The 24,342-nt window shown below is 43.3% G+C and overlaps 2 protein-coding genes across 2 annotated transcripts; one reads left to right on the top strand and one right to left on the bottom strand.

The window, feature by feature from the left end:
- Positions 1 to 5,983: 5,983 nt before the first annotated feature.
- On the top strand, positions 5,984 to 8,712 carry LOC134288326 (uncharacterized protein K02A2.6-like). The gene has a single exon (XM_062852850.1). It carries the CDS (start codon positions 6,355 to 6,357, stop codon positions 8,521 to 8,523), a length of 2,169 nt encoding a protein of 722 aa, XP_062708834.1. The 5' UTR covers positions 5,984 to 6,354; the 3' UTR covers positions 8,524 to 8,712.
- A 2,933-nt stretch (positions 8,713 to 11,645) lies between these two features.
- Positions 11,646 to 15,529, bottom strand: LOC134286765 (uncharacterized). Its single transcript, XM_062848435.1, has 2 exons — positions 14,510 to 15,529; positions 11,646 to 11,756 (listed from the first exon to the last, which is right to left on the bottom strand). Exons 1-2 carry the CDS (start codon positions 15,527 to 15,529, stop codon positions 11,646 to 11,648), a joined length of 1,131 nt encoding a protein of 376 aa, XP_062704419.1.
- Between the last annotated feature and the right edge of the window lie 8,813 nt (positions 15,530 to 24,342).

Raw genomic sequence — 24,342 nt, 5'->3', positions numbered from 1 at the left:
TACGACTACGCAAATGTCTCAAAGGGAACGCACTAGAGGCGGTAAAATGTGAGTTACTCCATCCGTCGAACGTAGGAGATATTTTATCCACGTTGAAGATGTTATACGGCAGGCCAGACGCGATCATCCAATCCATCGTTAAGAAGATTAGACATCTGCCGCAACCAAATACAGAAAAGCTAGAATCACTAGTAAACTTTGCGTTAACAGTGAAAAACATGGTTGCAACGATTAGAGCTTGCGAAGCTAACGACTTCATCTTCAATGCGTCACTCCGTTGCGAATTAGTTGAACGCCTTCCGGCAACTCTCAAGTTGGATTGGGCTAGGTTTGCTCGGAACTATTCAGATCCTAATCTAGCTGATTTCAGTGGCTGGTTATACACCATAGCTGAGGATGCAAGCACTGTGATGGCCACTTCAGGCCAAGAGCAACGAACTAAAGGAAGTAAGAAAGATGGCTTCCTGAACTTCCACTCCGAGTCGGAGCTGAACGATGAGAGCGTTACTCATCCGTCCAACAAGCCAATATCTGTCACAACGCCAAATGCCACCACAGACTCCTGCGCAGTTTGCAAGGGAAGTTGTCCTGCTATCACCAAGTGTAGAAGATTTGCCGAACTTAACTACGAGTCGAAATGGGCAGCGGTAAAAGAATGCAAGCTGTGCCGCAAATGTCTTCGTAAGCATAATGGTTCCTGTAAGCAACAGAAGAAATGTGATACGAATGGATGCACTTTTCTGCATCACCCTCTACTCCATAAACCAGAAATCCAGGACTCCAGACCTTCTGGGCCGGTACCTACGACATCTTTACCAGAGCCAGCCAAATCCGAGTCAAGTTGTAATGTGCACCAAGGACAGTCTGCAGTGTTGTTCCGCATCCTCCCGGTCATACTGTATGGACCGAAAAAGGCGATACAAACATATGCATTCATAGATGACGGATCTGAGCTTACTCTCATTGAGCAAAGTCTCGCCGAGGAACTAGGTATTGAAGGACCAAGAAAGTCGCTATGTTTAAAATGGACTGGCGGAACCCGCAAAATTGAGAACAAATCGCAGCAAGTCAACCTAAAAATATCCGGAGTGAACAGCGAAGCGACGAAGTTCGATCTTCTAGGAATCAGCACCCTATCCTCCTTACAGATTCGCCCGCAGACGCTACTATTTCCCGAACTGGAAAAACGATTTTCACATCTCGAAGGCTTGCCCCTCGAATCGTATCAGGAAGTTAGCCCACGACTTCTCATTGGATTGGACTACGCCAATCTCGGGCATAGCACTAAGAGCCGAGAAGGAAAATGGAATGAGCCTATCGCCGTGAAGACACGTTTGGGATGGATGGTCTACGGGAACTGTTCCGGAAAAGATGACACCGTTGTGTATACGAACTATCATAGTGTACAAAGGTGCGAATGTAATGCAGAGTTGGATGATAGTCTCCATAAAGCTATGAAATCTTATTTCTCGCTAGAGAGCATGGGAGTTGTCAAGCCGAACAAGCTAATTCTTTCTCAAGAAGATCAGCGGGCGCAAGAGTTGTTAGAATCACTCACGCGTCGAACGAACAATCGCTACGAGTCTGGCCTTCTGTGGCGATACGACCAGATTAGGCTTCCAAACAGTGAAGCAATGGCAATTAGAAGATGGAATTGTTTAGAGAATCGGATGAACAAGGATCCAGCATTAGCTGAGGCACTCAGACAAAGGATTGATGAGCATATTAACAAGGGATATGTTAGGAAGCTGACTTCCGAAGAAATCAACGAATCACATGCACGAATTTGGTACCTCCCGATTTTCGCAGTCGTCAATCCAAACAAGCCAGGCAAGATACGGGTAGTATGGGACGCGGCAGCTGCTGTGCATAATGTTTCTCTGAATTCGGTTCTTTTGAAAGGACCAGATCAACTGACATCGCTTTTATCGGTTCTGATTCGTTTCCGTGAACACCGGGTGGCAGTATGTGGTGACATTAAAGAAATGTTTCACCAAGTACAAGTACGCAAGGAAGATCAACAATGTCAACGTTTCTTCTGGAAAAGCGGTGGTGAAACAGAACCCAGCATTTACGTCGTTCAGGTGTTGACCTTTGGCGCTTGCTGTTCTCCTAGTATCGCCCAACATGTTAAGAATAGCAACGCGAAACGCTTTGAGCAGGATCATCCAGATGCGGTCGACGCTATTATCAAAAGACACTACGTCGACGATATGCTCGTCAGTGTGGAAACAGAAGAGCAAGCCGTAAATCTGGCCCAAGAGGTGAAGGAAATTCACGCGCAGGGTGGCTTTGTAATGCGTAACTGGATTTCCAACTCCATTGCAGTTCAAGCTTCACTAACAGAGACGGTCGCAAACGAGAAGAATTTGGACATCGGAGAGGCAGATACAACAGAAAAGGTGCTCGGGATGTACTGGAACACGTCAGCTGATTGCTTTACGTACAAAAAGTCATCCAGATATGACGAACATTTGTTATCAGGCAGCCGCCGGCCAACCAAACGCGAAGTACTCAGGACGCTCATGATGATCTTTGATCCAATGGGTTTCATAGCACATTTACTGATGTTTCTAAAGGTGCTGTTGCAAGAGATTTGGCGAACGGATGTCGGCTGGGATGACCCCATTGAAGACGCACAGTTCGAGAAGTGGATTACGTGGTTATCCGTTTTTCCAAAGATGGAATCGATTGAAATACCGCGTTGCTACAGGCGTGTGACATCAGTTCAAGCACTGGTTGAAATGCATACATTTGTTGATGCGAGTGAGAGCGGATTCGCCGCGGTTACCTATCTACGATTCCAAGAGGGAGATCTTGTTGAATGCGCACTTGCAGGAGCAAAGACCAGGGTAGCTCCGCTAAAGTTCCTATCCATTCCTCGCTCTGAACTACAAGCCGCTCTTCTCGGTGTTCGTTTAGCAGATAGTATAATGACATCTCTCTCGATCAAGATAAGCAAGCGACATTTCTGGACAGATTCCAAAGATGTTCTTTGTTGGCTGAAGTCGGATCATCGCCGCTACAGTCAATTTGTTGCCTTTCGTGTGAGTGAAGTTCTGGAGTCGACCGAAGTATGCGAATGGCGATGGATTTCAACAAAGCAGAATGTAGCCGATGAAGGGACAAAGTGGGCAAGAGTGCCGGATCTTTCTTCTGACAACCGTTGGTTCCGTGGACCAGATTTTCTTTGGCGAGACAAGGATTCGTGGCCAGTTACACCTAGTTTCGGGGGATCAACTGATGAAGAGCTACGCCCACACCTCCTCATTCACACTACAGTAGCGGAGCCGATCATAGATCCACAAAATTTCTCCAAATGGATTCCTCTGCTTCGACGAACTGCTTACGTCTTTAGATTCATCGGAAACCTAAGACGTTCTATTAAAATGGAAATTCGCTTAAATGGCCCATTAACTCAGGAAGAGCTTGCTAAAGCTGAAAACTACTTGTTCCGCCAGGCACAGCTAGATACCTATGCAGATGAAATCGCTACACTGACTTCAAATCGCACTGGGAGCTCATTGAAGCGGATCATTCGAAACAATCCACTATTCCGTAGCGCGTTCGTTGACGAAAGCGGAGTTGTTAGGATCCAGGGACGAACCCAGTCATGTCCATTCGTCAACCGTGATGCCGTCCACCCTATAATCCTTCCGAGAAAACACCGTATTACATGGTTAATCGTTGCCGACGCTCATGAGAGGTTCCATCACCAGAACCATGCGACAATCATCAACGAACTTTTGCAGCGCTACCGTATTCCTCGAATCAAGGCTACATATCATACAGTCCGTCGAAATTGCCAATATTGCAAAATACAACAGGCAAACCCACAAGTACCGATGATGGCTGATCTTCCTCAGTCACGTTTAGCAGCCTTCAGTCGTCCTTTCACCTATATGGGGGTGGACTATTTTGGTCCGATGCTAGTGTCAGTGGGTCGTCGCTCCGAGAAACGGTGGGGGGTTCTCGCCACATGTTTAACCACTCGCGCCATCCACTTGCAAATCAGTCACACACTGACAACCGACTCGTGCGTTATGGCAATCCGGAACATAATGGCTAGGAGGGGAGTTCCCGCTGTTATATATAGCGACCGTGGAACCAACTTCCAAGCTACCAGCAAGGAACTAAAGGCCGCAATCCAGCAGCTCGACCACGACCGATTTGCTAATGAGTTCACCTCAAGCCACACCCGGTGGTCCTTCATTCCTCCTTTGTCGCCCCACATGGGAGGAGCGTGGGAGCGGTTGATCCGCAGCGTCAAGCAAAACCTTGCAGTGTTACAACCCAACAGACTACCCACCGATGAAGTTTTACAAAACGCACTCACAGAAGTAGAGAATATAGTCAATTCCAGACCACTGACTGATATTCCGATAGACGATGATGATTCGCCCGTGTTGACGCCTAACCACTTCCTGTTAGGTTCAGCAAATGGCCTGAGGTCATGGGTTCCATTTGATGACAGTCCCGTGACTCTTAGAAACTCCTACACTCAATCCCAAGCTATGGCGAACGTATTCTGGAAGCACTGGTTGCGAGACTATTTGCAAACTATTACGCGAAGGTCTAAGTGGTTCACACCAGTGAAACCAATCACCGTTGGCGACATCGTCATCATCGTTGACCCAAAGTTATCCAGAAATTGCTGGCCGAAGGGCAGAGTAATTGCTACGCACAAGGCTTCCGATGGTCAAGTCCGTCGTGCCACCGTACAAACTGCGTCCGGTGGAATCTACGAGCGATCAGCAGTATCGTTGGCTGTTCTCGACGTAGGCGTTAGCGGAAATACGCAGCTGGGGAGCTCACCGCGCATTTCGGGGGGGACTGTTGACTACGCCCGGTCGACCCCATCTATTTCTACGCCACTGAGTGACACACACGGTGGTGAACCTGCTACAGTATGCGAGACGTCCAACGTGGAAGGAACGGCGCAACAATAGAGTGTTGATTATCCACAACATTGCATCGTTGCCTGCGAGTTATGTTTGCATATTAAGTAATTCGTGTAGAAAGTGATAGTTGATCTTATCTAACTAACTAAATTTGTTTACCCTAGGATACGCTATAATTTTTGCTAGACGGTGAACTAGAAGTCAGATTAGTTGATATAGTATCGGTGATATAGTTTGCAGCAGGTTAGCGTATGATGCTCTACGGTAGGTTCTACCTACGCTATGTTGATTGACATTATATCTTTTTGCTCAGAACAGGAGTAGGTCGGTCGAGCTAGAACTGTTATTGGCTAACCCTAGACAGTATCGTTAGTTGGTCTAGGTACAGCTCAAAAGGTAATATTTACACTATAAGCCGCATTTCACATTCTCCATAAATATTAGAGAAATCACTAAGCTTCTCTTAATAAATACAGAGGTTCCACAATCGTTCAGCAAGGGACACTGTTGCAGGAGATACGATCTGAGGCTGGATCACTAAGAGTAAGCTTGTTAAACGTATTAAGAAAAGCTAAGAAAATGCTTATGAATTTGTATTTTTAGGAATTTTATAATTTTTTTCCCACCCAGAGAATAAATTCATTGAATTTGGATCCTGTTCTTTATTGCCTCCGCAACAGTTATTGTTTCAATAATTTGGTTAAGTCTTTCAGATAAAAAAATTAAATGAAACAAGATTCGTGTACAATAGATTTCAATAGATCCCACATTGAATAGGCTTATGGGCTTTTTGGTTTTAAAGATAGCCTCTTTTAATTGTAAATTAAGCTCTCTATTTATCTTGATCTGCTCATTATTATTTATAATTAGGTTATTAATCGAAGAGTTGATTATTCTTAAATCATTGGCATCGGGATTGCCAGCTAAACATTTCCAAGCACTGCCTAACCTATCCCATCGTTTTTGACGTTTGACTGGGTCAATACTTTTCAATGCAAAATCAATTTCGTTGAATTTTTCTACAATCAAATCTGTGAACTGGTTTTTACTTAGATTTTCAAACTGATCTTTGATGCTTCTTGTTGGGAACCACTGGATCAACCTAGTGGTCAACCGATCGCTACCACCACCAACACTGCTATGCTCACTGGTAGCAGCTTGACTGCTACCCGTAGATGCGCGAAAGCATAATGTAAATAACAACAGATCAGCCATTGTAATAGTCCGCGCTTCCCGCGAATGTTTGTACTTTGTGGTCCGTAGTTTTAATAAAGTTTTAGTATGTTTGTTTTGTACGTTCGCGTCTAATTTATGTGCAACGATGCACTCGACCACCCCGCCGGCGCGTACGTAACAGTGGCGACGAGGAAAAAGTGAATTTTTGAGAACATTTTCGCGCGAGTGAGTGAAAGTGTTTCCTTCACGGAAGAGGAGGAGGATCTCGGAAGACGGAATGTTTTCCCCACCCGGAGGTGACCGGCCAGGATCAGTGCCGCCGGCGAATGGACTGCAGCAGCATCCAGCAGTTCCAAATCACCAGCCGGGAGTGTCATTTCAGCCACAGCAACCACCGTCGGTTCCAGTCATCAACCCTCCTCCGTTCCTGCAGACCAGTGGTTCACAAGCTGGTTCATACGTACCACAGCAGCAACAGCAAAATGTTTCGTCGGTCGATCCGGTGACGCTGCAACTTTTTCAGCAGATGCAACAGCAAATCAATCTGCAATTTCAGCAGCAGCAGGCGTTCCTCACCCAGCAGTTGGACGTATTCCGGACGGCGATGTCGGCAATCCAGGTCAGTGTTCCGACGAATCCGGAGCAAATACTCGACTCGCTGGCGAGTAACATCCGTGAGTTCCGGTACGAACCGGACCAAAACGTTACATTTGGCGGATGGTTCGTTCGTTACGAGGATTTGTTCGCCAAGGACGCCGTTCGACTCGACGATGAAGCCAAGGTCAGGTTGCTGCTACGGAAGCTAGGCCCATCGGAGCACGAGAGGTACACCAGCTACATCCTCCCAAAGAGTCCCAATGCAATCAGGTTCGACGACACGGTGAGTAAGCTGAAAAGTTTATTCGGAACACCAGAGTCTGTGATCAGCAGACGGTATCGGTGCTTGCGAGTCAAGAAGCAAGCCACCGAGGATTACAAGATGTTTGCCTGTCGGGTGAACAAACTTTGTGTCGAGTTCGAGCTTGGGAAGCTCTCGGAGGACCAATTCAAGTGCCTCATGTTCGTCTGTGGGCTGAAGGCGGAAAGCGATGCGGAGATCAGGACGAGGTTGCTTAGCCGCATTGAAGAGCGGGATGACGTAACCCTGGAGCAGATTTCAGATGAGTGCCAACGACTTCTCAACATCAAGCACGATACGGCGATGATCGAGTCAGCGTCGTCGTCGGCAGCAGTGCAATCACTGAAGAAGCAGGACGGAAAGAAGAACTACCGTTCCGAGAGGGGATCAGCAGAATCAAGATCCAGTCCTCAGAAGGGCGCCCGTCCAACAACGCCTTGTTGGAACTGCGGTGCCATGCACTACTCCAGAGACTGTCCGTTCAAGAACAACCGGTGCAAGGAATGTGGTCAAACCGGTCACAAGGACGGATACTGCTCCAGTGCCAAGAAAATCAAGTCTCCCAGCAAGCGGTATACGGGGAAGCCAGCGAATATAAGAAGTGTGCAGGTGAAGAACATCCGGAAGCGACGAAGGTTCGTGAAAGCGGAAGTCAACGGCAGGCAAGTCAGTCTGCAGCTCGATACTGCGTCGGATATCAGTATCATCTCCGAGCAGACGTGGCAGAAGATCGGGCAGCCTGCATCAACTCCAGCAACCGTCCAAGCAGCAACAGCGTCGGGCAAACCCCTGAAGCTACAGTTTCAGTGTTGCTGCGAAATCATCATCAAGGGGGAGAAGCGCACTGGTCAATTCTACGTAGTCCCGCAACAGCTCAACCTGCTTGGGCTAGATCTTATCGATGCGTTCAATCTCGGGTCGATGCCAATGGACCAATTCTGCAATCAGGCGCAAAATACAAACCATCATCAAGGTGCACGGTCATTCAGAAAACATATCAACCAGTTGCGTTGCCGAGCAGGTGCTTACAACACACCAAAGCCCAGCACGATTCCGTTCAAGGCCGGCAAACATCAGTTGCCTTTGGACATCCTGCTTCAAGCCTGCAATCTGCATCAGCCAAGCCATGCTCAATCAGCACGCCATTCTCCATCACGTTCACCTTCGCTACCAACTCTAGCACCATCCGTTCCGATGGCACAGATGCCATCGACGCTTGCAGCACCATCCGTGCACTCGACTCCACTGCAAGCTACACCAGCTCAACCGAGCCTGGTCTGGGTGTCTCCAACCACGACGGAGACACGTGGGTCGTCTTCTGTGTCAGCGTCAACGTCCAGATTCCCATCATCCTCAGCAACAAGCTTCGCAGAGACCGAAACAGCTGGTTCGTTGCCTCGCCGCTCTTCACGCCAACGAAGACCGCCGATAAGGTTCGACCCGTACCAGCTGTATAAAGAGGGGAGATGTTGGAACCACTGGATCAACCTAGTGGTCAACCGATCGCTACCACCACCAACACTGCTATGCTCACTGGTAGCAGCTTGACTGCTACCCGTAGATGCGCGAAAGCATAATGTAAATAACAACAGATCAGCCATTGTAATAGTCCGCGCTTCCCGCGAATGTTTGTACTTTGTGGTCCGTAGTTTTAATAAAGTTTTAGTATGTTTGTTTTGTACGTTCGCGTCTAATTTATGTGCAACGATGCACTCGACCACCCCGCCGGCGCGTACGTAACACTTCTGACATGGGATCTGACTGAGGTGAGATTGAAATGGTGTATGTAGTATTTGTAGTCTAGTCTGGTTCGTGCTTCGCCATGATGAAATATTAAAATGGGTTGTCGTCCTATGTCTCGTAGGTCGATTTTTGCGTCTTGTTTCGAATGAAGTAACTCTGGTCCAGTGGAAAGTAATAACAAGAGTCTGAATCGCCGCATGGTCAGGGTAATTTTCTTCCGTCAGGAATTCCGGCCCGTGTAGCCAGAAATCTTTCTTGCTTCCTACCAATTGTTTTACCGTAATTCCACGTGAAACTAAGTCAGCTGGGTCTTCGGCCTGATTTGACGTACCGCCAGTTTTCCACCGACGTAAGTTGTTGAATTTTCTTCGTACGATTTCTGATAAATATGTTCCATCGTGATGTTGGAGACTTGATCCAAGTGAATGCTAATTGGGAGTCGCATCAGTAATATTCTTCGGTGGTTCTTCTATTCAGTATTGCTCGTACGTGAGCACTCATTTCAGCTAACAGCAAGGCTGCTTGCAGTTCCAATTTCGGTAGTGTTACCGTAATTTCTTTGTCGGTGTTTGCTACTTTCTTCGGCGCCACTCTTGATTTGGCGAATAATAGATTTGAGATGATTTCTCCTTCTTTCGTTCTGGCTACCATGTAAATGGCGCAGCCGTAGGCTCTTCCGGAGACATCAGAGAAGCCGTATAGTTCCAAAATGCTTGTCGCGGTAGGACGAACTCCTTTTAGATTTTCTAGCTGTATACCTGGAAACTGTTCCATGCTGTGAGAATGTCATCAGGAATTGGCTCGTCCCAATTTACTTCTGCATCCCAAACTCTTTTGAGTAGGAGGTTGGCGGAGATCACTACTGGTTGTATGAATCCCAGGGGATCAAACAGTCTTAGAATTTTAGACGCTAGTTCTATTTTAGTTACTCGTTGGGAATCTTCCTCTGTTTTGATCGTTGCGAAATTCAATGAGTCAGAAGTAGGATTCCAAGCGATTCATAATGTCTTGATGATGTCCTGATTTCCGATTGTTATTGTTGCTTCCATGTCATCTCGTAATTCTCGTCCTCATCGGATTCCAAAGTAGTGTCGACGATCGGTGGGGTATCAAATTCGGGTTCGTCTAACTCCGGTTTACTATCGTCCGTTACTTTTGCCGTTTGCATGTGCGTTAATTTGCATTTTTGACCGGGAGGTTCTCATTGAAACGTCGTTGTCGATCAACTGTTTGGATGCATGATTTTTAAATTGTCCAGAATGTTTGGAAGCTTGATTGATGTTGTTTGAATTGCAAATGGTGGTTTATGAAATTGATTTGGATTGCCTGAAGGGCGTTTGGAAAATGTTGTTGTGGGTAAATACTGGGGTTTTGTTCCAATTTCTATCTGTAACCTGCGTTCTACTGTTTCAGGACGATAACTTCGGACGGGCATTGATAACTTTTCCCCTAGATCGTCAATGAACCTCGTGAGAGTAATTAGGCCAATCAATTTATCGATCGTTTTCGTACTGGATTTGTAGTTTTCAAATTGCTGAAGCGATTGACTTAATTGCTGTATCTATGCATTTTATTGTGATATAGTATTCTGTTATCGCGTTTTGTTCCCCTGGCTAATGTAAAACAATGATTGAAAATGTGAGGCCAGATCTCTTCTGTCCCCGTAAGCATTTAGTAATTCAGTAATATATTTTATGTCTTCCCATGTGTTTGGAATAACCGCTGCTATTAGATTTTCTTTTTCATTGCTGATAATTCTGGATTCGCTCAGAAAGATTAAACAATTTGAAGTACTTGAGATGATTCAATTTTTAGCTTTGAAAAATCAAATAATGCTAAGCCTTTATAACTCAGATTCCGAGCGCACTGAAATACATAATGACGATATCGAAGCAATTCTTCGCGAATTTCATGATGCTCCCTTAGGCGCATGCGAAAACGCATTGGTCTCATTTTTAATTGGAAAAGCATGAGAAGGGATATCGAAAATTACGTAAAACAATGTGATTCATGCCAGAAAAATAAAATTTGTAAACCCAATAGAATTCCTTTAAAAGTAACCACAACGTCATCCGAGCCATTTGAAAAATTATACATGGACATTGTTGTTCTCCCAGAATCCGAATGGGGCAACAAATATGCGCTGGTCATGCAGGATGATCTTACACGATTTTTGGTAGTAGCTCCAATGGACAATCAAGAAGCAGAGACTGTATCCAGAACTTTTGTTGAAAAATTCATTTGTAAATTCGGTACTCCGTTGGAACTGGTGACAGACCAAGGAGCAAATTTCATGAGCAAATTTTTTAAACACGCATGCAAAATTTTGAAAATCAAAAAAAAATCAATACTAGTGCTTATCACTCACAAGCAAATTTAGTAGAACGATCAAACAGAGAATTGAAAACATATTTGCAACAATTTGTCGGAGGAAACCCGCAACAATGGGACCAACATCTTGATTACTTTACTTTTGAATACAATACCACAAATAACAGCTCATCCAACTACAGTCCATTCGAACTTTTATATGGAAGAAAGGCAAGGATTCCCACCTTCATATATACTCCAACAAATTCAGATCTAACATATAATGACTATTTTTGCGAAATGAAACAAATTCTTAAAAATTCGCATGAAAACGCCAAAAGAAATTCAATTGTATCCAAAGAAAAACATAAAATTATTTATGACAAGAAAACCGAAGAATGGCAACCTATGTGGGGCGAATTGGTTTTAGTACAAGCAATCCCAACAGGAACAGGCCAAAAACTTCAAAGTAAATGGAGAGGCCCCTACGCAAGTTCGCGTTCTCACGTTTGGGATTTCTTTTTAAAAAAGACCCAAGTCGATTGACTACTAAACTTAAACTGCTTTATTGTCTTAATGTAACCTACCGCCTAACCTAATAGTGCCATATCAGCACCCTACAACTGGCCTCGATGCCAATCGATGATACTGCTGACCGAGCTCCGTGCCGTCGCCGTTGCCGAGGGCACCCAAATCGCTGACGTCGGTGGTGCCATCGATGGAATATGCTAAGTCCGGGTGGCCGGGGCGTTAACTTGCCCGGCCCAAGTGATGAGGCTCCGTCCGAATTACATCTTCCAAAGTCGTGTGTTTGAAGCCAACTTTCATGCAGAGTTTCCCATTGCTCATGTGTACATAAATGTGACAGCGAGCCTCCTACCAAATTGTCTCCCAGCTCTTCAAAATCGCAGTGTGCTGCGCTGCTAGGAGGCTCACGAAAATCTGGTGGGTGCGAGCTAAGCGCCTAGCTCCCGGGGAGCTCGTCTCATGCGCTGCGCGAGCTGGTGAAAAACAACTTCTTGGTAACGAAGAACCTCAACAACTTTTTTCCGTACACAACTCAAGTGTCTGGTTGGTCTATACGATACGACTAGGGACTCTCAATGCAAAGGTTAAGGTTTCAATTCTCGTTCGTTTAGGAAGCTTTTGTCATGAAATTTTCTAATTTAATCAGCGCATGAGACGAAGCTCATGAGACACATCTTGAGAAAAATGAGGCGCACAACTTTCAGTCTCAAAATGTACAGAGCTTGCCATGTGGCTCCCGTACATGGGACTACAGCACGTGTACATCAACTCTGCTTTCATGTCCGTAGTGATAGGTACTTCCCTAGATGGTTGGGTAAACTGGATCTTCATAGCTTTCCTGTGGGCGAGAATACTAAAGAATATGGCTAAGCCGATTATGGTAGGGGTCAAGGGCGTAGCCAGGGGGGGGGGGGGCAGTTGGGGGCGTGCCCCCCCCCCCCCCCCTGACCGAGCAACTATATTCTAACTTAACCGGAAAACTTAGATGATCAGAGCTGTTTTTGACTAGTTAAAATAAAATTCTCCTGCATCCTCGTATTTTTTTAATATAATGCAGGAATTCCTTCGGAAATTCTTGGAGGAATATCTTCAAAAATTCCTGAGGGTATTCCTTCGTAAATACCTGAAGGAATTCCATCCAAAATTCCTGAAGGAATTCCATCCACAATTCCTGGAGGAATCCCTTCGCAAATTCCTGGAAGAAATCCATCGGAAATTCCTGAAGGAATTCCTTCGGAAATTCCTGAAGAAATTCCTGAAGGATTCCTTCGGACATTCCTGGAGCAATTCCTTCGGAAATTCCTGGAGGAATTCCTTCGGAAATTCCTGGAGGAATTCCTTCGGAAATTCCTTGGGCAGTTCCTTGGGAAAATCTTGGATGAATACCTTCGGAGATTCCTGGAGGAATTCTTTCAGAAATCCATAGAGAAATTCATGAGAAAATCCTTAGGTGAATTCCTTACGAAATTCCTGGCCAAAATAATTCCAAACTTCCTGGAGGAATGCTTTTGGAAATTCCTAGAGGAATTCCTTCGGAAATTGCTGGACGGATGTCATTGAAAATTCCTGGAGGAATTCCTTCGGAAAGTCCTGGAGGAATTCCTTCGGAAAGTCCTGGAGGAATTCCTTCGGAAAGTCCTGGAGGAATTCCTTCGGAAAGTCGTGGAGGAATTTTTTCGGAAATATTTTTTGGATTTTTTTTGGAAATTCTTGCAGGATTTTTTTCGGAAATTCCTAGCGGGATTCCTGGAGGAATTCCTTCGGAAATTCCTGGAGGAATTCTTTCAGAAATTTCGGGAGAAATTCCTTCGGAAATAGCTGGACGAATTCCTTTGGAATTCCAGGAGGAATTCCTGGAGGAATTCTTTCGGAAATTCCGGGAGGAATTCCTTCGGAAGTTGCTGGACGAATTTCATTGGAAATTCCAGCAGAAATTCCTTCGGAAATTCCTGCAATAATTTCTTCGGCAATTACTGGAGGAATTCCTTCTGAAATTTCTGGATGAATTCTTTTGGAAATTCCTGGAGGAATTCCTTCGGAAATTCCTGGAGTAATTCCTTCAGAAATTCCTGGAGGATTTTTTTCGGAAATTCTTTTTAGATTTTTTTTGGAAATTCCTGGAGGAATACCGTCGGAAATTCCTAGCAGAATTCCTTCGGAAAATCCTGAAGGAATTCTTTCGGAAATTCCGGGAGGAACTCCTTCGGAAATTCCATTAGGAGTTTCTTCAAAAAATTCCTGGAGGGATTCTTTCAGAAATTTTGGGAGGAATTCCTTCGGATATTACTGGACGAATTCCTTTGGAGATTCGTGGAGGAATTAATTCGGAAATTCCAGGAGAAATTCCTTTAAGAATTCCTGGCAGAACTTGGGAGGGCGCAAAAACATTTTCTTTCTTTTTTGCTCTTGCTCCTGAGCTAAACACTTACTTTAAAGAAACCGCGACATGCCGACTTCGACAGAAACCTCGAACGCGAAAATATCGAGATTTTCTTTCGATTGAGTAGTCGACTTCACGGGTCAACTGTTGGAAACTGAATAAATGTATTATGCTTATCTCTTGACAGAGTTTGTTCAAATTCACTTTGGTACCGGGTGCACCGCTGCAGGTCTCGCTCCGGGCTGGAGCACCTAAACTGCTGACTTAGCGTTTCGTCATCAGCTATTGTGATCAGCTCTTCTGTCGTAGCTGCTCCGATCATTAAGTTGTCGACGTAAAAAGACGGCAATTGTCAGCAATTCCCGAATCTGTTAAGCGATAATCCTCACCCACTTCGTGTAGTGCTCTGCAAGCCAGAAACGAGGAAGCCGCCTCTCCGTAGGTCACAGTTGTCAGCCTGAATGCCCTCAGTGGTTCATTAGGGTGATTTCTCCATAATATGCATTGTAGCCAGGTGTCTTCCTCTGCTACTTGAATTTGGCGATACATTTTAGCTATGTCTGCCACTAATACTTTATTGTGAGTTTGAAATTCGATCAGCTGATCGAACAGCTCCTTTTGGATTGTGGGTCCTACGACCTGGATGTCATTTAAGGACACGCCACTTGTGGTCTTAGCGCTGGCATCAAATACTACCCTCAACTTGCTAGATGTTGAGTCAGGCTTTATGACGCAAGAGTGAGGTATGAAGTATTTCGCGCAGTGGAAATCTTCATTACTGATAGGCTCCATGTGCCCCAAGCTTTCGTAATCCTTCATGAATTTCTTGTATTCAATGTATGTTTCCTGATTATGGTTTAGCCTCCGTTCGAGAGACATGAATCTCCTACGCGCTTGTGTGTAGGATTCGCCTAGGGAGGATAGCTCCCCCCGTAGCGGAATGCGTACGATGTATCTGCCGTCGGCGTTCATTTTTAATGTACGTTGGAAGTGCTGTTCCGCTTCACTTTCGCTCAGTGACCTTGGTTGGTGCACCAGGTCCGCTGCCTCTTCAAGACGCCAAAACTTCTCAATAAGTTTGGCGAGATCGTCATCTGGATAAGAGGGCGCCTCATCCATATTCTTTCCAGTTGCTGTTGGCATGGCTGCTTGCTCTATTTGAGACGGATCACTAGCGATCCATCCTAGTGTGGTTTCGTGAAATATCGGACTGTTGCAGGCATTCGAGCCTGTATGCGCAACCAATCCACACGCTAACCACCCGAATTTCGAGTTTTGGAAGGTTGGTCCCCTTCCGATCCTTCTTTGTTCAGGACCTATCACCTGATAGAATATTCGTGCTCCTAAGAGCAGCTCAATGGGTCCTTTCACGTTAAACTGCGGGTCCGCTAATCGGCTATTAACTGTAACATCCACGTCTTTGATATTGATGGTTTGGGTAGGCTGGTCGGACAACATCTTTGGTATAATGATAACCTCCAGCTCAATCGCGAAATTGCTGCAGTTCGAGCTTATCACCAATTTCACCTTCTTTGTTGACTTGATTATGCCTCCGATTCCACTGACAATTGTATGTTCAGAGGAATGAGGCATCCTTAGGCCTTTAAAGCAATCCTCCGACATTGCCTCCAGTTGGCTGCCAGAGTCCAATAAACACCTTACTTGTTGTGTTGCATTGTTTTCCGCTCGAACTTCCACCACTGCCGTGGCTAGGAAAACATATCCATTTTCTAGTCAATTTGTTTGACTAGCTGAAGGGCCTGCCGGAGTGGCAGCCGCAATGATTTGCTGCGGGGTTGCAGCCGCTGTTCTATCTTCGTGAAGCATCGAGTGATGCTTCGCTTGGCAAGTCCGACAAGTGTAGGCGGACTTGCAGTTGGACACTCCGTGTCCTTGCAATAAGCAATTGAAGCAAAGCCTCTTCTGCTTAGAAATTTCCTGTCGTTGTTTCGGCGACAATTTTCCGAAGTCCGGGCAGGCCCAAATTTTGTGTCCTTCCTTAGAACACATTCCGCAATCGCTTGCTTGTTTACCCGATTTAGGTGGTTTTTGGTGTACTACGACACCCATGGTTCTAGCCACGACGGGTTTTTCCGAAACATTGACGCACGCTAATTGATTTGCGTGCTTCTCCAATTCCACGCGGAATTCCTTCCACGTGTACGTCTTTTACAAGTCCATCTTATCCTCCAATTTGCATAGAGTGGTTTCGTCCAGCCTCTCTTTCGCTATGGCCACTAGCAGGCCATTCGCCACGCAATTCATTGATTGGGTGTTTCACCGCTGATTTGTCGCGCTGACGTCATCATCGTTTCTATACTGTCGATCATCGATAATATTCCCTTTCCAGTGGGCTTTGTTATCCGTTTAATTTTGAGGGTCTTCATAAAGTGACCCTCATAGGCAATTCGCTTCTTATAGAAGCGTTTCTCAAGTTTTGCCCAGGTGCCCGTGAAGGATAGTCCAGTGTTTTCCAGCGCTTCACACATATTGTGCGCTGGCTCGTACTTCTCCAAACATTTTAGGAGGAACGCGAATTTCTCCGCGTCCTCCGTAAGAGCAGCAATTCTACGTTCGAATCGCGTTTTAAATGCGATCCAATCCGTAACCGCCCCTGTGAAGCGGGGCAGTTCCAAACGGGGCAAGTGATCTGCCCTTGCAGCCGCTCGCATCATTGATGCGTCCAGGGCTACTTCAGCTTGACGGGGTGGCGGAGGCCTGGCATCTTGGTCGTGTTGACGAGCCCAACGACACAAGCGAGTCTGGGCCGTAATGACCATTGCCATTAGAGGGGGCCTGCGTTCTGAGGGCCCCGCTGCTTCTTCGATGCGGAGCAGCACGTCCGTTGCCTGGTCGAAGAGAACACGCAGTGTGTCCCTTTGCACCAAGACTTCCTCCGCTGGCGGAACCGTATTGGCCACATTCTGGGCTTCGATGCTTTGTGCGATATCATTTATGGACCCTTCAAGGGTCGTCAACTGCCTGCGCCAAATTGGCAACAAGTCATCCACTGCTTCTTCTGCCATTTCGATTTTGTGTACTTACTGTTAATTGTTGATTTTGTTCTCGCGTATCAGAGCACGAATGTTTTCACTAATTGTTGGGGAAGTAACCTGCGATCCAAGATGTTCCACAAACCGTGTCTAAGAGCAACCTTAGCAACTTGTTTACAAGTCGAATTTAGGCCGTCTGCACTGGCCTCTTCCTCTTCGTCACCGTCAAAACTGTCAAAACACAGTGTTCGATTGTCACGCTTTCGTTCACTACACAGTAATCGCGCGCCGGCGGCATTTACTTTTCGTTTGTTTGTTTGTGTTCGGAAATTCCTGAAGGAATTCCTTCGGAAATTTCTGGAGGAGTTCTTCCGGAAATTCCTTGGGGAGTTCCCTCAAAAAATCATGGATGGAATCCTCCGGAAATTTCTGGAGGAATTCTTTCAGAAATCTATAGAGAAATTCCTGAGAAAATCCTTGTATGAATTCCTTAGGACATTCCTGGAAAAAAATCATTCTAAACTTCTTAGAGGAATGCTTTTTATGATTCCTGGAGGAATTCCTTCGGAAATTACTGAACGGATTCCTTTGAAAATTCCAGGAGAAATTCCTTCAGAAATTGCTGGAATAATTTCTTCGGAAATTACTGGAAGAATTCCTTCGGAAATTCCTGGAGGTATTCCTTCGGAAATTCCTGGAGAAATTTTTTCGGAAAGTCTTTTTGGATTTTATTTTTCGAAATTCCTAGAGGAATTCCCTCGAAAATTCATGGAGGAATTCCTTTACGAATTCCGTTAGGAATTCCTTCAACAATTCCTGGAGGAATTCATTCGGAAATTCCGGGAGGAATTCCTTCGGAAGTTGCTGGACGAATTCGTTTGAAGATTCATGGAGGAATTCCTTTGGAAATTCCTGCAGTAATTCTTTCGGAAATTCTTAGGGGAATTTCTTCGGAAATTCTTAGGGGAATTTCTTCGGAAATTCCTGGAGAAATCCCTCCGGAATCTCTTGGATGCATTCCTTCTGAAATTCGTGGAGCAATTATTTCGGAAATTCTTGGAGGAATTTCTTTAAAAATTCCAGGAAGAATTCCATTGGAAATTCCTGGAGGAATTCCTTTGGAAATTCCTTCGGAAATTCCTGGAGAAGCTCTTTTGGAAATTCCTGAAGGATTATTTTTTTGAAATTCCAGGAAGAATTCCTTCAGAAATTCCAGGAGAAATTCTTTCGGAAATTCCTGGAGAAATTCCTTTGGAAATTTCCAAAGGAATTTCTCCATGAATTTCCGATGTAATTCCACCAGGAATTTTGCGAAGGAATTCCATCAGGATTTTCCGAATGAATTCCTCCATGTATTTCCGAGAGAATTCCTCCAGGAATTTCCGTGGCAATTCCTCCAGGAATTACTGAGGGAAATCCTCCAGGAACTTCCGGAGAAATTCTTCCAGGAAATTTCGGAAAAAATCCTCCACAAATTTCTGGAGGAATTACTCTAGGAATTTCCGGAAGAATTCCTCCAGGAATTTCCGAAGGAATTGTTCCAGGAATTTTCAAGGAAATTCCTCTTGGAATTTTCAAAGGATTTCCTCCTGGAATTTCCGAAGGAATTCCTTCATGAATGTCCGAAGAAATCCCTCCATGAATTTTCGAAGGAATTCCTCCATGAATTGCCGAACAAATTCCTCCAGGAATTTTTCCAAGGAATTTCTAATTATTTTCCGAACATTTTCCGACGGAATTCCTCTACGAATTTCCGAAGAAATTCTTCGAGGAATTTCCGGAGGAATTCCTCTAAGAATTTCCGAAGAAATTCATCTAGGAATTTTCAAAGGAATTCTTGGAATTTTTAAAGGATGTCCTCCCGGAATTTCCGAAGGAATTCCTCCATGAATGTCGAAGGAATTCCTCCATGAATTTCCGAATGAATTCCTCCTGGAATTTTCGAAGGAATTTCTAAAGAATTTCCGAAGGAATTTCTACATGAATTTCCAAAGGAATTCCTCCAGAAATTTTCCGACGGAATCCCTCCACGAATTTCCGAAGAAATTCCTCGAGGAATTTCCGGAGGAATTCTTCCAGGAAATGCCGAAGGAAGTCCATGAATTTCCGAAGGAATTGCTCCAGAAATTTTCCGAAAGAATTCATTCACGAATTTCTGAAGAAATTCCTCCACGAATTTTCAAAGGAATTCCTCCAGGAATTTCCTGAGAAATTCCTCCATGAATTTCCGGATGAATTTCTTCAGAAATTTCCGGAGGAAATCCTCCAGGAATTTCCCAAGAAGATTCTCCAGAAATTTTCAAAGAAAATCCTTCTGCAATTTCCGAAGAAATTCCTCCTGGAATTTCTTAAGGAATTCCTTCATAAATTTCCGAATGAATTCCTTCAGGAATTTCCGAAGGAATTGTTCCAGGAATTTTCAAGGAAATTCCTCTTGGAATTTTCAAAGGATTTCCTCCTGGAATTTCCGAAGGAATTCCTTCATGAATGTCCGAAGAAATCCCTCCATGAATTTTCGAAGGAATTCCTCCATGAATTGCCGAACAAATTCCTCCAGGAATTTTTCCAAGGAATTTCTAATTATTTTCCGAACATTTTCCGACGGAATTCCTCTACGAATTTCCGAAGAAATTCTTCGAGGAATTTCCGGAGGAATTCCTCTAAGAATTTCCGAAGAAATTCATCTAGGAATTTTCAAAGGAATTCTTGGAATTTTTAAAGGATGTCCTCCCGGAATTTCCGAAGGAATTCCTCCATGAATGTCGAAGGAATTCCTCCATGAATTTCCGAATGAATTCCTCCTGGAATTTTCGAAGGAATTTCTAAAGAATTTTCCGAAGGAATTTCTACATGAATTTCCAAAGGAATTCCTCCAGAAATTTTCCGACGGAATCCCTCCACGAATTTCCGAAGAAATTCCTCGAGGAATTTCCGGAGGAATTCTTCCAGGAAATGCCGAAGGAAGTCCATGAATTTCCGAAGGAATTGCTCCAGAAATTTTCCGAAAGAATTCATTCACGAATTTCTGAAGAAATTCCTCCACGAATTTTCAAAGGAATTCCTCCAGGAATTTCCTGAGAAATTCCTCCATGAATTTCCGGATGAATTTCTTCAGAAATTTCCGGAGGAAATCCTCCAGGAATTTCCCAAGAAGATTCTCCAGAAATTTTCAAAGAAAATCCTTCTGCAATTTCCGAAGAAATTCCTCCTGGAATTTCTGAAGGAATTCCTTCATAAATTTCCGAATGAATTCCTTCAGGAATTTCCGAAGGAAATCTTCCAGCAATTTCCGAAGGAATACCTCCTGGAATTTCCGAGGGAATTCCTGCAGTAATTTCCGGTGGAATTCCTCCAGGGATTATCAAAGGAATTTCACCTGGAATTTTCAAAGGAATTCTTTCATGAATGTCCGAAGGAATTCCACCAGGAATTTTCGAAAGAATTTCTCCTGGAATTCCTTCACGAATTTCCGAAGGAGTTCCTCTCTAAATTTCAGAAGGAATTCCACCAGGACTTTTGCGAAGGAATCGCTCAAGAATTTTCTGATGGAATTACTCCAGGAATTTCCGAAGAAATTCTCCAGGAATTTCCGAAGAAATTCCTCTAGGAATTCCCGAAGGAAATTCTCCACGAATCCCCGAAGGAATTCCTCCAAGAATTTCCGAGGGAATTCCTCCAGGATTTTCCCGAAGAATTCCTCCATGAGTTTCCGGAGGAGTTTGTCCAGGAATTTCCAAAGAAATCCCTCCCGGAATTTCCATAGAAATTTCTTATGGATTTGCCTTGAAATACCTCCAAAAATTTCCGAATGAATTCCTCCAAAAAATTTTGACGGTTGTCCTCAAAAAATTTCCTTAGGATTTTCTCACATAATCCCCAAACGTGTTTCTGAAGGAAAGTTTGAAGAAGTTTCTCAAGTTTCCGTAGGAGTTCCGCAATACATTTTTGAAGGAATTTCTTGAGGAATTTCTGAAGGAACTTCTCAAGGATCTTTCGCTGGAACTCCTTGAGGAATTTCGTGAAGATTTATAAAAAAATCCGAAAAAAATCCTCAGCGAACTTATCAAACAATTTCTCACGGAATTTCCGAAGGTATTCCATAAGACATTTCAGACATATGTCAAAAAAATTTCCAAACGAACTGCTTTTCCGAATTTTCCTTATCAAGGCATTTTTAAAGGAATTCTTCAAAGAATTTCCGAATGAGTTCCTCTAGGAAATAAAAAATCACAAAAAGCATTTCTTTAGGAATTTCCGAAATATTTTTTCAAGGAAGTTTTGAAAGATTTTTAAGGAAATCCCTTATGGAATTTCAGAAGGGATTTCTCTTGAGACTTTTGTTTTAGTGGAATTTTTTCAATATTTTCGAAAGAATTGCTTCACGAATTTGGGAAGAAATTCTCACAGAAATTTCCGGATGAATTCCTCCAAGAATTTTTGAAGGTATTCCTCAAGGAATTTTCGGAAGAATCCCTCACGAAAACTCCGAAGGAGTTCCTCAAGGAATATTCTAAATCTATTTCAAAGAAATTCCTCAAGGAATTCCCGAAGAATCTTCTAAAGGAAATCGTTGAAGAACTCTCGAAGGAATGTCTTATGGAATTTCTCAAGGAGCTTTAGAAATGAAGGAATTTCTCAAGAAATTTCTGAAGAATTTGTCAAGGAATTTCCGGTGGAATTGCTCAAGGATTTCCGAAATAAATTCCTGAAACTATTTTTTAATTGATTCCCGAGCAGAGTATAAAAGCTCAACAATAGCATATTTTGATATGGAGAACAAAAAGTGATATTTGTTTGTTTGAGATAAGAGGTAAAAGTACTGAAAATAATATCTCAATTTTACTCCTGGAACATCATCATCATAGCACATATAGCTCTTGGTAAGAACTAACCAATAGCTGTGATCTATTTGATTGATCTTCAAATATCATAATTTGCTATTGATTAGATGGTCCAAGAACAAATTTTTGCTATTATTTTCAGTACTTTTACCTCTTATCTCAAACAAACCAATATCACATTTTGATTGTCAGTACTTGAAGTCTGCCCGGGTTCCTTCAAAAAATTCCGAATGCATTCCTCTAGCAACTTCCAAAGATATTCTTCCAGGAATTTCCGAAGGAATTCCTTTACAAATTTTCAGAGATTTTTTTCCGGTAATTCCGAAGGAATTCATTAAAGGATTTTTCGAAGAAATTTCTCCAAACATTTCTTAGGGTATTCCTCAAGGAAAGGAATCTTAGTTTGATTGGAATTTTTGAAAGAATGCCCGGAGAAATTCTTAAAGTATTAAAGTGGAGCTTCTCAAACGGATTTCTGGTGGAATTAAGAATGATATTTGTAAAGAATTACTGGGGAAATTCTCAAAAGAATGCATGGTGAAATTCGTAATAAAACTTCTGGAGGAAGTATTGAAGAAATTTCTGAAGGTATTCCCAACGGAATTACTGCAAGTTTTCCGAAGGTAATTTCTGCTGGAATATCTACATTAAAATAACCTGAAAAAATATTAAAGAAATTTCTGGAGAAACTGCTGGATAAATTCAAATTCATGATGGCATTTGTTGAGAAATTCCTGAAGCAATATCTTGAGAAATTCCTCAGGATTATAATCATATATGATTCTTCCATTGAACCATTCCTGTTAATCACCCATATTTCATACTTCATTTTTATTTTTTTTTAAATGATGAAGTATTTGAACTTGTTACTGCAAAGTGGTTTTCAGTGTAAGGGTGCTCGCCCCCCCCCCCTGGCCGAAAAGCTGGCTACGCCCTTGGTAGGGGTGAACGAGAATATTCCGAAGATTGACCAAGGGGTCCATTGGAGGCTGTTTTTCTCCAGACGTATTTGCTCCAATTCTCTCCTGGTTTCCGTTTGTAGGAGGTTTAGATGTTCTAAACTCAGATTGAATATTTGCTTGCCTTTAGTTATTGCAAGACCATCCAGTGATAAATGTATTGGTTTTCCTGTTAAGTGTTGAATAATGTTGCTGACCATGATGCTACTCACGTTGGCCGTACAGTTGTCGTAAGATATCAGGTAGGATCCCGATAGATTCCTTTCTGACAATCCACAGTTAGATTTTATGGTGAGATTTCGTACTGTATTGATCAGCAGATGTTGATCGTCTATGATGACAACTTCTTCGGATGTTGGATTCATGGTATAGTTACAGGTGGCTGGTTGCCCTTGTAGGAGATTTGGTATACATGTAGACGTTTCCTGTTCGGTAAATGGAGTTGTTGATTATTGTGGGTGATGGGGTGTATGTGAATCTTCTGATAAATTTTGCTGTCGAGCTTCGGTAGTTTTATTACAAGCGCGATTTCTTTCTGATTGGTAGCGATGGATGTAGATGCGTAGGAGATGGCAGTTGCGGTTGGTTGACATGTCCAAAGTATCCAAAGGATAGAAGATCTAGAGAGGAAGATATTATTATTTTATTTGTCGTATTTCCGTCCTTTGTCAAAACAGTGCTTCTGTTAACTCTATCTATTGTCACTTTTTTATAGCGAGGCTTATGTTTTACCCTTTGGCGTGTTTTTTCATGAACTTCTTAATTCTTTTTGAATGGTTTACCTTTCCTATGTTTGTTATGGAATTTTAAATCAATTTTTTTTGTTTTTCGATTAAATTTTTATAAACTGATTCGATGATCTCGGGGCTTGGGGCAGAAGGCAAAATTATTTCCTGCGGTGTGTGTTTTGTCGCACTATGGATTGTGTTGTTGTATTTGTTTACTGACAGTATCAGCTAGTCATGTAAAGTCATCGTCGGATTTTCAGCTTTGGTAATCCTATAAATCTCTAGAATCGTAGAGTGGAACTGTTCCACTGTTCCATTCATTTCGCTACGACCAGTGGCCGTAGTGTATGTTTAAATTTTATTTTGATTATAGAAATTTAGTAATTCACCAGTGGCAAAAGATTTTTCGCCGTACATTACCAGTATGTCAGGAGTTTTGTACTTTGCCAGTAGGTCTTATATTGCTGGTATCAAATCTACAGCGGCTCTGGAGGCTACTGGCCTGATTTGAGCGAATTTTGAGAATTTGTGAATATATGTCAGAAAAGTTTCATTTTCTAAAAATAGAATGTCGATATGGGAGATTTCAAACGTGGATTTAGGAATCGGGGTTTCCTGGATTGGATGCTTTGATGGATTCCGTTCATACTTGTTCTCATGGCAAATTTTACAGTTTGCCGTAAAATCGCGTACCTTTTGAGAAAGTTTTGGAAAATAAAACTTTCTCAAAAGTTATTGCTTATTCTCTTCGGCACCTCGATGTGCACGATAATGTTCTTTATAGACGATATTCCATTGCTTGTCTTCCTCTCGGATATCCTGAAGTTGGCCTTGTGTAAAACGAATTTTTATCATCTTTTTATCTCCAAAGTGTTTCTTATACAC

This window comes from Aedes albopictus, chromosome 2, assembly GCF_035046485.1.
Source record: "Aedes albopictus strain Foshan chromosome 2, AalbF5, whole genome shotgun sequence".
In the NCBI taxonomy this organism is placed as follows: domain Eukaryota; kingdom Metazoa; phylum Arthropoda; class Insecta; order Diptera; family Culicidae; genus Aedes; species Aedes albopictus.
The sequence above is the reverse complement of the archived record's forward strand: the minus strand, read 5'-3'. Positions and strand labels throughout refer to the sequence as shown.

Excerpts from the sequence above, each read along its gene's own strand:
- LOC134288326 (XM_062852850.1), top strand. The coding sequence starts at position 6,355 with ATGTTTTCCCCACCCGGAGGTGACCGGCCAGGATCAGTGCCGCCGGCG.
- LOC134286765 (XM_062848435.1), bottom strand. The coding sequence starts at position 15,529 with ATGCCTCATTCCTCTGAACATACAATTGTCAGTGGAATCGGAGGCATA. Across the intron at positions 11,757-14,509 it reads AATTTCAAACTCACAATAAA|CATATTCCATCGATGGCACC; the intron begins GTATTAGTGGCA and ends ACCCGGACTTAG.